Source organism: Rhipicephalus microplus, chromosome X (assembly GCF_043290135.1).
Source record: "Rhipicephalus microplus isolate Deutch F79 chromosome X, USDA_Rmic, whole genome shotgun sequence".
NCBI lineage: Eukaryota > Metazoa > Arthropoda > Arachnida > Ixodida > Ixodidae > Rhipicephalus > Rhipicephalus microplus.
In genome coordinates this window covers 11,736,510-11,750,413 of record NC_134710.1, presented here as the reverse complement: position 1 = coordinate 11,750,413, position 13,904 = coordinate 11,736,510, and the positions used below count along the sequence as shown (strand labels likewise).

The 13,904-nt window shown below is 45.0% G+C and overlaps 1 protein-coding gene across 2 annotated transcripts in view; it reads left to right on the top strand.

Moving 5' to 3' along the window:
- Window positions 1-13,904, top strand: part of abs (ATP-dependent RNA helicase abstrakt) — a 160,751-nt gene that overhangs the window by 86,820 nt on the left and 60,027 nt on the right. For both annotated transcript variants that reach the window (XM_037426588.2, XM_037426587.2), the window contains exon 9: window positions 6,658-6,794. In XM_037426588.2, the coding sequence (XP_037282485.1) occupies window positions 6,658-6,794 (137 nt within the window). The remainder of the gene's footprint in view (window positions 1-6,657; window positions 6,795-13,904) is intronic.

Here is a 13,904-nt window from a genome sequence, read left to right as displayed (position 1 = left end):
CACAATCCGTCCTTTTTCACTAATACCGGGGATTCCCAGGGGCTGGAGGATGGTTCAATAATGTCCTTCGCTAGCATCTTGTTCACCTCCTTCTGAATGATGCTCCGCTCAAAAGCAGACGCTCTGTAGGGACGGCGGTGAACAGGGTTGGCATCACCTGTGTGTATGCGATGCTGGACAAAGGACGTCTGCCCTAGAGGTCGGTCGCCAAAATCGAAAATATTCTGGTAGGCCTCGAGAAGATGCTGTAGGGCTTCAACTTGCGGAGGCGGAAGATCAGTGGCGATCATGTCTATAATTTGACGGCTGCCCGAATGTGTTGCGAGTGGTATGCGCTGTGTTGAAACAAGGGTGTCTAAGGCAAGCACTTCAGTCTGTGAATCGAGCAATGGACACAGGTGGGCCACAGAAATGCCTTGAGAAAGCACATGATTCGTGTAGCGCCGTAATTTACAAGTGGTAGACAAGTTTTGTTATCTGTGATGCTGAGCACTGTGTAGGGCACTGCAACATTGTGCGCAAGGAGTACGTCAATGAGAGGCGTAGCGTAAAAGTCACCGTCGGGCATAGCTGGTGAGCACAGAAAATCGATGTACGTCACAGTTTTGGAGGGTTGGTGAACAAAGTCGCTGCATTATAATCAGCATGTAGGTTGGTACGGGGCGTCACTGATGTGTGGCAGTTCAAGGCGGAGCACACCAGCGGAACAATCAATCAGAGCAGAATTGGCGGCAAGAAAATCGAGGCCTAGTATGAGGTCGTGGGGACATGTTGCAAGCACGGTAAAAAGGACGACCACTTGATGACCGGCTACGGTAAATTGAGCTGTGAACATACCGACGACAGGGACTGTTGCGTCATCTGCAACTTGGACGACACTGGTCAAGGGGGCGTGAGGACCTTCTTCATGCGACAACAAAAATGCGAACTCATAATAGAGACGTGAGCGCCCGTATCAATCAAAGCTTCAACAGGTGTGCCATCAACATATACTTCAAGGGTGTTCCGGTTCAAACGTAAGGGCAACTGAGGATTTTCGGATAAGGTCGACAGAGCAGCTTCACCTCCAGAAGCTGCGCAGCCTAGTTTTCCGGGGACATGCGGCGGTTAAACTATGGGGAGGGAGAGCGGCAACGCGTATTTGAATGAGAAGGGCGGCTTTGAGGCGGCGGCAATGATGGGGCAGGGTGGCCGTAGTCCTCAGGGGCAGTAAATGCTGTAGACTCAGTGCGGGTCGGATAACAGTGGTTTGGTGGACGGAATGAGTTACGGTAAGCGGGGTACGAGCCAGAAGGCATAGACGGCCACTGGCTGCGGCAGTAACGAGCGATGTGTCCCGCGCGACCATGGCGGAAGTAGATTGGCTTATCATCAGCTGTTCGCCATTCGGATGGGTTTCTGGTTCGAATAGAGTACGGACGGCGACGTCTCATGTCCACAGAAGCTATCGAGGGATCATTATTATCTAGGGTGGGTGCAGTGGACAGGATACCCAGGTTAGACAATTCCTGGCGAGCAACAGCCTGGATCAAAGAGGCAGCTGGCGTTAAGGCGTCGGGCAACGTCGGTTTGTTGGCAGCCGGGTAAGCGGCCTCGAGTTCACGTCGGACAATGCGCGTCACGTCTTCGGTTGTAGACGGATGACAAGGAGTGGCTTCGCAAGACGACGTTGCCGCAGTGTTGGGTAGGCACTGGAACTGGTGCAAAATGCATCGACTCTTCGCCTGCTCGAGATGGCGGCACTCTTCGATCACGGCGTCGATGGTCGTTACGTTCGTAAATACGAGCAGGCTAAACGCATCGTCGGCGATTCCTTTTAAAACGTGCGAAATCTTGTCGGCTTTAGTCATGTTGGGATCGGCCCTTTGACACAACGCTAAGACGCCTTGAATATATGTCAAGTAGGGCTCAGTGGACGTCTGTGTACGTACGGCCAGTTGCTTTCGGGCATCAAGCTGTTGACCAAACGGGTTGCCAAAGAGGTCGCGGAGCTGTTGTTTAAACATTTCCCAGCTTGTGATTTTGTGCTCATGGGTCTCAAACCAGATGCGAGAGGTCTTGTCAAGATAGAAAAGAGGTCTTGTCAAGATAGAAAATGAGATTCGCAAGCATAACGGTTGGGTCCCAGCCATATTGCTTGCCGACGCGCTCGTACATACTAAGCCACTTCTCCACATCCGCGTTGTCCTCTCCAGTAAAGGTACCGGGATCACAGGGTTGCGTTAGGGCGACGTACCGGGTTTACTTCTTCACTCTCAGTCTGAGGCACCTTTCTTGGGTATGTCCCACTATGCCCTGTTTCAGTCAGTCAGCCGAAATCGCATAACAATATAAATCAAAAGGATATTTTAACAGTAGGTACAATGTAGCCAAAAAGTTTTGCACATTTTGGGAAACTTTGAACAGTGTTAGGAATTATTTTCGCTGGCCACTTTTTCACCTTTTCTCTGCCGTTTTATGACAAATATTATGCGGACACTCCTGGCACATTTTTGCCTTTGGTGTGAGTTTCCATACAAAGTTCGAGTTGCAATATCATTGCCCCGCATATAGCAGGATCTACTGTATAAACCGGACTATAGGTCGACCCCCCAAGTTCAGGTTACTGAAAAAGAATAAAAAGGAAAACGACCCTAATTGCCGAACGACATTTATTTGTGATTTGGGCGCATCGCACCCTAATCGTCGGAGCTCCCCTCAACCACCACCGCAACTGTTCCTAGTCATCAGACGAAGCACTACTGTCTTCTGAAGATGAGAGTTTGTCGCTGGCCGCCTCCCACAGTGTGTTGTCGTCCGTGCCATACAGCAAGTTGCTGATGGAACATTTCTTAAAAGCATTTTTCACCATGGAATCTGGCAAGGAACGCCAGGCGGAAAGCGCCCAGCTCCAAACAGTTGCAAGTGGAGGCCTTTGTAGGCGGCCCATCGGTGTCTTTAGGTTGTCAGCGGACATCCACTTTTGGTTATCCAGCCGCACTCGGTCCTTGAACGGCTTGTTTAGCACAACATCAATCGGTTGGAGGGTAGACGTCATACCACCTGGTATCACGGCCAGGTTCATTTTTCCATCGCCCCGTGCGGGCTTCACAGTGTCGGTTAAGTGACCACAAAACGCATCTAACACCAGCATGCTGCAAAGACGCAGCAGTGCACCTGGCTCACGGTTCCAGACTACTCGTATCCATTCGAGCATCATGGCCTCGTCCATGTATCCCTTTTTGTTGACGCGAACGACAACACCGGGCGGGAAGACTTCCTTCGGCATTGTCTTAAGCTTGAAAATGATGAAGGGCGGAAGCTTTCTACCATCTGCCATGCATGCCAGCATGACAGTGAAGCACGAGTGCTCATTGCCAGTGGGAAACAGCTTCATATCCTTGGCGCCACGCTGCATGATCATGGTCGATGAAGGCATGTCAAACCACATGGGGGTCTTATCGGCATTGTCAATCTGCCCCATCATGTAGTTGTTCTGCTCCCGAAGCGGGTTCACAAAGCCCTGAAAGTTTATAAGCTTGTCCTCGAACTCGTCTGGAAACTTTCGACAGATGAATGTGCGCCACCGAAAAAAAAAATCTTTTGCGTCTCATGAATCGACGCACACAAGAGTTTGGTGCACGAAACTCTTCTCTCGTGAGCCCAGCTTCTCGAACAAGTTCCACAGCTTTCTTGCGAATGGTATCCACGGTCACTGGCAGCGAGCACGCATGAACTTCCCACACAAAGTTCCCTAATGTATTCTCCAGCTGCGGATGATCCGTACTTCGCCCACGAAATGACATTTTCCGAGGGTTGCACATCTTCAGCTTCCCTTTCTGCACCCTCCAATAGCGCACGCTTTTTTCTGATACACCAAAGCGGCACTGAGCAGCCATATTCCCATTCGCTTCTGCGAACTCAACAACCTTTAGTTCAAACGCAGCTGAGTACTGCCTTCTCATATTCAGTGAATGCTACTCATACGTATCGCCACTCATATTCAGTGAACGAAAAAAAGACCACTAAAAATGAAACACAATGTCAAGGGGAGTGAGAACTTAGAGCAGATCGGAGGCAAATCACGAACACGATTGATATGTGGGGTTTAACGTCCCAAAACCACCATTTGATTATGAGAGACGCACAAATCACGAACACAAAAAGACTGACAAGAGAGAAAAAAACAACAACCTGCTATTGGATTTGAATGCGAATATGGTCGTGTCCAGCTTCTCATGCACATGCAAGCCACATGTTGCCAGACAGCGGTGCACTGTCGGCTTGACACCGCTATATAAAGCGAGAAGTGACTTTAGCTCGTTGTTTTATTGAAAATATCTCGACTTATATTCCGCTTTATACATGTGTGAGTGAAAGTGTGCAAGGACAAAAAGGAAGGCACCAGACATCTCTGTCATGTGAAATGTCCGTGGGGAATTCTAGAGAGTGGGTTGCGTGGCTCCGGCAAACACTGCGAACCTTGAATGACCAGGTGGACACTACGTTGAATGGGTCAGAAGACTGCTCATACGTTTGAAATGCAAATTCACCATTATAGATTGCTACGCAGAGTAGCACCTGAATAGTTTGATAGTGTAAAATCTAGTGGTGCGCTATCAATTTCATAAGGAAACACAGAGAAAGTGACATTAGGTTACATTTTTTGACTCTAACAGTCATCAACTAAACATCACACCTTTTTAATATATTAGAAAGGTCATCTATTAGAAAGGTTTCTTCTTTTTGCAGCTTCGTGTGAATATACATATGCTCAGGAAATGCAATAAAACTGTGTCCCGTGTTTTCCATTATTGCACAATCATTCCTGATGCAAGGTGCATTTCAGCGCAGGCACACACAGAGAAACAAGAAAAGCTGTTGTAGCCTTGGCGCAACAGGCCCTCACATGCTTCTGATGCAGAAAATAGTCTATGTCATGTTGGCTGTGTCGTGAGCGTGCAATTTGACAGTGGAAGAGATGGGCAGATACAGGGAAATAAACGTTCCAGCAGTTCCAACAACCCGTCAGAAGACTTGGAGGTTTTGGTGTGGTATTCTAGGCACCATAATTCTGGGGACTTTGCACTTGCACGACCATTTTATGGTATATGACTGCGCTTGCCTGCTCGGCGAGTAGTGAGTGCCGTGCCTATTCAAAGCATTCAAAAGTCCGAAGTCTCTTTGTGTGCGAGCTGGCCACCTGGCTTGAGTTGGTAAGGGAGTGCAAAATATGCGAGTAAATGTTTTTATGTTTTTAGTAAGTCTGACTAAATAATGTGGATATGCAAATTGTGCAAGGGCGCAAACTGTATGCATAAATTTGGTGTGCCTAATGTTAAAGGCAGAGAGCGCTTAAGAGGTTATCATATACAACGACATAATTTTAGGGGTTATCTAGTTGTAGGGTAAATAAATATAGTTCTAGTAGTTATCTAAGAACACTGTTCCTCATTTTATGATGGCAGAATGCAACGTAAGTCTAAATTTTTTAAGTAGTAACCCAGATGCTACTTCGGCGAGGGGGTGGCTGCCTTGCGTAGCTCCAGCCTAGCCGACCAGAAATGGGCCGTCTAGAAGCCCGTGATGCGGCTGCTAGGCTAGGTCTCTCAGTCCCAACGTGGGAGCCCTGAGCAGTTCGCATGCTTCTTGCAGGACATTAATAAATGCTATTTCATCCATCCAGTAGTCACTTGTGAAGCATGTTGTCAAAAGGCTCGGCAAACTTTATCTGTATGTTGATGTCAAGAATAAGATTTACGGCGTGCAAGTACATAACATTGTCTCCATGAGAACCTCTTCCGAAAACCAGATATGTATAAACTCTGGCTTAGGGAGTACTGCTGGACTAAAGCTCTTCTTGAATTAATTTTAGTTTTTCGTATTGAAATATTTGGGAACTGTATGTCATCTACATGTAGTGACACTGTGTAACACAAACCAGCATATAGTGAAGCTAATGAAATAAAGGGGACGTTGATTGTGCTGTTTTTTTAGTGTATTGTAGTACTAAATGTGATATAAACGTGAAGAAAGTAAAGTGGACAAAAGGACAACTTGCCACCAGCAGCGACTGAACCTGCAATTTTCGGATTACGCTCCTGATACTCTTACCAGTTGAGCTAATATAAGGGTCGTCCCCTCGTCCACCTATCAGGTATTTATGTTCATGCTGACGTTTACAGCTGACATTAACTGAAATAATCTTTTGTTAGGCAGTTTGTGGGAGTGGACTTTCATATAACAAAGGTGCACTTACTACTCTTTGATGGAGTAAAGCACTTGATCGCTGCATTCCTGTCTGCTGAACTTTCTATTTATGCTGGGCCTTTATTTTGTAGCAGTGCCTTTTCCGATTCTTCTTGTGCTTCATCATAGTGACGGCCCATTTGCAACATCAATGTAATCAGCCGTGAGCGATGAATGTTAACATAGAACCTAGCAGAAAGCGTACCTAACAGCGCATATGACAGGAGGGGATGGAAGAAATGAAACAAAGCACTCGTTATCATGTTATATCAACACGTCCAGTCCTGCTATCTCTCAGCTGAAAGCATCGCTACAAAAGAGTGGCCCAGTGGTGTGTGGTTTATGACATGTGCATTGATAAATACCTGCATAGCATGGAAAGTGAGTGAGTATGACCACATTGTTATGGGATCCTATTTCTTTGTGCAGCGAGAGTTGGCCAAGCAGACATTTGAAATTGTGAGCTTCTTTATGCGTGACTTGGAGGGTGCTGGCTACCCAAGCCTTCGAGGCTGCCTCTGCATTGGAGGCACTTCTGTGAAGGAACAACTCGAAGTGGTGCGAAGGTATCGTATGGTTATTCAGACTTTTTAGATATAAAGATATTGCTCATATTGTTCAGTTAGCGCATGTAGTCAAGGGTTCAATGAAAGCCCGTCTGGTCACTGTCAGCATGAAACATAAAGCAATAAAACAAAATGCATCTATAAAAATGAATAAAAAAAGTTCACTGCAGAAGTAAAACATATTTTACTTATTTTTAGTTTAATTTCAGGTCGTGCTCTTCATTTTATTGCCTCATAAGGTGATAATAAGATCCCTTTATTTTTTTTTCTGCATTATAAAAGCTTGATAATTTGTATAGTTTGTACTTCAAGAAAATCATTTTCTGTATGGTTTGTGCATGAAAGTTCTTCTTTTTTCAGTACTGTAAAGTATTGATTACATATATCTTATCAGGGTCTCTTAATATATTTTGTCTATAATTAAACACGGAAGTTTGTCTTTAGGGCTAGCCAAGTTATATTTCTTGAAAGGACCAACAACCATTTTTTATGGTGCTTATTTGTTTTAGCACGAGGGAAATCTTGCCCATCAGGCAGTCTGATCTCAGAATGGTATTGTGGAAAATGCTGCAAAACATTTGTAAGGAGAGTTTTTTTATCTGCAGCGAACATGAAGTCGTTTGCTCACATGCCGCAAATAGTGACTGCGCGGGGGGTTTGTGTTTGAGTGCGATGGTTTACTGCGCAGGTGTCATTTTCGTGCGCATGTGCTCCGGCTTGACTTGGTTCACTGGCGGCTTCAACAGCAGTGCCGCTTTTCTCCATGCTACTATTTACATCGTAAGCAGCACAGATTTGAGCAGGGCTGAACGATATACTCAAATTATGAGAACTGGCACACACGACAGCATCAGACTGCGCAACCATGTTCAGCAAAGTGATAGACTTCATATTGTCGCGGATTATAAAATACAGAGGGTTTATTCAAAAACACGGACAGTGGAACTGGTCGAGACGCTCTCAAAAGAAGGCCGCTAAGATTGTCGTTTTCGTCACTCGCCTGCGGTGCGCCTTTCGAGCTCATCGCTATCATCTCGAGCTCATCGTTGTCATCGCTATCTCGCAGCTAGATGCAGCTATGCACGCGGCAATAATCCAGCTTCAAGGCTCTTCTGTTAGGCTGCACGACACGATGGTTTTTTATAATTTTAAGCACGATTTATAAATATAAATCCTAGTCATAACACAAAAGAAATGCTGGGATATGTCACTATGTTTCATGCTCTTTTCATTTCTACTGCAATCTAATCTCACATTTTGGCCCATTGACACGAAGTTTTTCACTTATAGTTTTTTGTGTCAAGCGATAAGCCAAGCTCCCGGGAACATATAAAATGTACCAGTAAGCGTGAGTGCGCCTTAAAAAATTAAATACAGCATGCCTTTAAAAGCTAGTTTTAGTTCCGACTGTACCCTGACGTCACGCGATGCTATGAGCAGCGCCACCAGGCAGTAGTATGTGCACGAGGAAGTTTTCGTGACGTATCTTCATCCGTGTTTTGCTTCTTTGATCATCTGCTTCGTCTTCTGCGTACCACACGTGTGGCAACTTTCATAGCAGGGGGGCACAACGTTGGGATAGCATCACTTTAAGACACAGGTTCTTCGTCGACATCGTTCAGCAATTATATTTTCCATGTGTGCGCGTCTGGGTGGAGTGAAATGCAGCGAACAGAGTAAACTTTGCTTGGTTGGCGTCCAGTCTCCGCCTAAGTCGCTGCACTTGAAGTCGACCCACGCTTGTCTGAGCGCTGGTTCAGACGAAGATTGGTGGAACTTGCACCTGTTGTCCCCCATTTCACTGGCAGAAGACTTCACAGGGCAAAATATAGGCATCATGATGACAAATTTCAAATGAAACGATTCCTTTGCTTTCTGATAAGCATATATCTTGTAATGGTTTGCACGTCAATTCTGGGGTTTAAGGTCCCAAAACCACAATTTAATTATGAGAAATGTTGTAGTGAAGGGCTACGGAAATTTCGACCATCTACTGTTCTTTAAAGGGGCCCTGAAAAAGTTTTTCAAGGGGTTCACTCAAAGAGCTCATTGTCACACGAATTCACTGCCGCGAAAATATCCAAAACTCATTCAGTATGAGCGAAGTTACAAAGGTTTGTCGCATGCTGCAATTGGAATCTCTATTCGCTCGTCTTGACGAAAGTGCTGGAAGCTAAACTAGGAGAGATGGCATGGGAAAAGAAAAGGCGTCATGTGGGCCTCTTGATCTTGAGCACTTTTTCTCTTTTTTTCTTTGCCTGCACGGATTTTCAGTGGAATCATGCACGCATGTGGACAAGTCGAGGCCTCGTGCGGCCAAGTATCAATGGCTGGTACTTGGCCTGGGACGAAGTGATTATGTGCCTATAGCGTCATTTTTCGTGAAAAGAGATATTGATGTTTAGCTGTCTTTGACAATTTATTGTAAATTCCAGGCCATGTGCTGCACTATAATATTTGGCTCGCATATTTTGGAAGCCTCGACTACCTATTGGCGACATTTTCTGATCAGGCTAAAAAAAGGGTTGCCTGGTACCTTTTAACGTGCTTTGACATCGCACCGCCTTTGCAGAGGAGTAAACTCAGGCAAATATAAGTGTGTAAACAGTAGCAGAAATAAAGCAGACAGTTAAAAGTAAAGATAAAACACAGAGATTATCGTGGCTGAACTTCAGAAAATGCACATTGTAGTCACCATACCGAAAAAAAAAACAGTTCAAAGCACTAGGTAATGTATGGAATGCAAAGAGGGGCCACTAAGAAAGCAATTATGGTAACAATCATGTCATGTCAAGAGCACTTTGAGTAGAAATAGCAAGATGAAAAAGATTGATTGATTGATTGTTATGTGGGGATTAATGGGCTGAAACTATCATGTGATTATGAGAGATGCCGTAGTGGGGGGCTCCGGAAATTTCGACTGCCTGGGGTTCTTTAAAGTGCACCCAAATCCGAGCACACGGGCCCACAGCATTTTCACCACCACCGAAAATGCAGCCGTTGCAGCCATGATTCGATCCCGCGACCTGCGGGTCAGCAGCCAAGTACCTTAGCCACTAGATCACCATGACGGCCTGGGATGTAAACGATGTGGTACACCCAATTATCTTCTGATAGGTAAACACTTGTTTTATTAGATCTAGCATCAGGGACGACGTGCTATAGATAGAATCTTATTTGTGCATTTCAATCGCATGTAATTCAAACTTACATTCACAAGATCCTTCAAAATGATAATGGGAAAGCCACGAGATGCAAAACAACCCTGCGTTTCAGATTTCGTACCTGCCATGAATTTTATCTCGGGAGTGCTTGCAAAGAGCTAGAGAGAGACGTGAGTCTGAGGTAACATGGCAAACCCATTTTAATATTACACAAAATGAAAAAAATCTGAACAAACCCGTCAAAAATCACCCAAACAAGAAATATTGATGTACACAATAATCGGCTATACAGTGATACCGGAACTAATACCGATCCTAGTCAAGTTCGATCCTTAGCTCTAATCTGTCTCTAGTCAAGATGGCGTCTCCGTGGCTACTCTCATGCGCTCCTGCAATAGTAGAACATTCTTACTGTTTTGACGCCACTTCCGGAACTATGGCGAAGTGGTATCGTCGTCGAAGTCGTCCTAGAAGATGTCGCTAAACCACCTGCTCATCTTCATTGTCATCTTCATCTTCGGCCCGCTTGGTCAAATCCAACTCGTCCATGGCCTCATTGACGACGCACTACGATGACTGGTATGGGTCGCATCGATTCTGACTCGAAGTGGAAGAGCTGTAGTTCTTCCAGGAACTGCTGTGCAAGGTTGTGGCAAGTCCGGGCAGCCTTACTTGGGACCTCCGAGTTCGGCGACCACTTCCAAGACCTCTTGCGCCGACAGCCTTCAGAACCGGGCAGCTCTACGCTGACCTTCCTGACCTTCGCTGTTCGAAGCTCTATAGCACTGTGTCAGCTCATCCTCCATGATTTTCTATAACAGCTCGGGTCGCGTGCCATGGGCCTTTTTCCGTTCAATCTCGCACGGGAACGTGGCATGTCAGCCCACCATTGGGGTCTTGCGCATGTGTACTGCATTCCATCAGCCGGCACGTACCTCGTGCTCTTCTACTCATAACATTACCGAAGTACCACGCAGCAGGGAGGCGTCATAATATGTACAGTCATTGCTGCTCGCATTGTGGTACGTGATGCTGGTAAATGGCTAAGAGTGTAATGACACCAGCGAAACTAAAAATGGAAAGCAAAAGAAACACAGGCGAGTGCACGAAAGTTTATGTTCGCTCGCTTGGATTTGTTGAGACTGCGCGAGCAATGTCATGTTGCTCTGTCTCATCAAAAGGGAAATGCATACCTCATCGCCTTCCCTCACTGGTTAACTGTGATGAAAAGATAAAATCATGTCACTGCCCTTAGTTTTATTCAGGTGGCAATGTGGCACCAGTACCAGCCTAAGAAATGCAGTTCAATTGGCTATTATTGCTTCACATGGTAGTGTTGCAATTGCAATATCTTGTATCTTAATATGCACAATACATTATTCAATGTACCGGAGATACAGATACTTGTCCTGCTAGATGTATCATGATACAGATATAAGACACCCAAAGAGTATCTAAAATAGTGTCTCACATACATGTATCTGTCCAGCCCTGTATACACGTTAGTGCTAAGGAAATCAGTTCTAGCCTTGAAGAAGGCGAGTCCACTTGTGGAAACCACTTAGAGAAGGTCGTGGTCGCAACGTCGGCTCGGGCACACAACCCCTGTTTACGGATTTTTTCATTGCAAGCTTCTATCTGCCCCTTTCTGCCATTTTTTTTTTTGGATTTCCACTCATCAAGTATACAGCATAATTTCTCTTCACAAAAAGGAAACTCATCTGCGAGCACATACCAAAGTCACAAGCACCTAAGCTTTTATGTGTTTCTTGAACTCAGATCAGATGATCCCACATGATTACTCAAGTAAACACTACTTCTAGGATCAGAAAAATTAGCAGCAAAAGTGGTCAAAATGCTGCTTCAGCAGTCCACTATTGAAGGCTGTGCTGTCCGTGATGCTGGTCTTTTGTTCAACTGAAAACCACCTGTAGTTCAAATTTCACTTGTAGTGAGGTGGGGTATGCAAACTTTAAACAGAACAAATTGAAACAGACAGAGGAATCGTCATAAGTATCCCAGATAATCTAAGTAATGTGTAATTTACTGGTTTTACATCTTGGAGGAGATCTGAAGTCATCGAAGCTTTATGTCCACTGACTTGTTGCGCCAGATTGAAAGAGTTAAACAGTGATTGAGGCCAGTTCAGCATCGAGAATTTTTTTATGCAGGTGGAAAAAAACTATCAAAAATGTTTAAATTTGAGATTCAGTTCTGTGAAAAGTCTCACAAGATGGTTCTACTTCCATTTTCTGGCTATCACAAGCATAGTATAACCTTGATGATATGATTACGATTGATGCGAATTTCTCAATGATACGAATTTTGAGGTTCCTTCAGAGGGACTACATTATACAAAATATGCTGATTCGGTGTTATACGAATGGGTTCCTAGCCACAGCGGATGATACGAACGCATGATTGACCCCTGCGTGCGAACGGCACAACGCGGCTTGTCTGTGGGGGGACAATTTGTTCACACCGTGTCTCAAAGGGAGTGAATGCAGCAAAACTCGTGGAAATTTCCCCTGCTTCGCGGCCTACGTGATTAGAAAACCATGCTGTGAGGCTGACGCGAAAAAATTTGCCCGAGATTAATTTTTCGGCCACGCGATAGCAGATCGCCTATTTGCTTCACGGCTTGGGCTACACAGACTGCACTAGGTCTCAAACCACCTGATGTAAACACTGAGCTGCAAATTCAACATGTCAGCAAAGGTGTCGGTGGTGGCTCGCGTCGCCACAGTCGTGAACTACTCGCACAACACGACAAAGCTCGCGGCCTTGACTAGGACGCGTTCATCGAGAGCCTGGTTTGTATTATGATCGCTGCGAACACTGGTAGTAGAAGAAAGTGCAGCAGTAGCGAATCGGTACGCCCTAATGTGTCTGGCTCGCTTTCGTACTGCCGGCTGAATCCGTCGCCGCCACTGCCAATGTGTCCACTCGTGTCCGCTCGTTTCTGCTGGCATATCTTCCAAAACAACGTTCGTACAAGTGTAAACTGTTTATTTTCAGTGCTTTGCTTGCAAAACTAGAACTCGGTACGAATTTTCGATTCTCAGGAAACGGGCAAAATGGAATGAATTCTCAAGCGGTGAAGGCGGCAGCAGTAGGAAGAACAAATTTTTTCAAGCTTCTCTCCTGCTAATCTCAACTACTTCGTGTTTATCGCCAATCATTTTAGAATTGTACTTAGTTTTGCTCTGCAATTGTTTAACATATGTAAAGCATTGTGTATTCTTTTTTATCTTATTCTAGTTCGTTCATGTGATTTCTGATTCCTGTCTCCTGTGTAAACTTATTTGCTTTTATTCATTTATTTATTTATTTACTTATCCTGTTGAACATTGTACCCTATCTTGTTACTTGTCCCCCCTTATGTAATGCCTTCGGGCCTTTAAGGGCGAAATAAATGAAATGAAATGAAATGAAAAATGTGGACAATTTCGGTGGGCGCGGACGTGGTTTCACGGCCACTCTGGTGTTTTCGCTTGAATTCTATGGTGTGACTGATTTTTTCGAGTTGACTTCGTCGCGTGGTTTTCCGGCTGCTTAAGCGGTGAAGCAAGTGAATTTTCAATAAGTTTTGCCGCTTTCCCTCCCTTTGATGCCAAGTGTTGACATGCTTTAAGCGCCAGTAGCATGAGTGAGGAAGCCGCGGCCATTTATTGATAGTCGGTGCAGGCAGGAAAGTTCAAAAGAGGATCATAGACTTTTTTGAGCAAGTAGTAGTTGAGCCCAATAAAGTTCCTCTTTATCTTCATTATCAACTTCAACTAGTTTTTGGCTCTTACGAATTGGGGGTGATACGAATATTTCGTGTGCTCTCATGGAATTCTTATAATTGAGGTTTTACTGTAGTATAAGTGGATCTTTTTGTCATCAATAATCATTTGCTTGTTTGAGCTAGCCCTTATGTTCTTTGGGTGGTAGTATGTGAAAT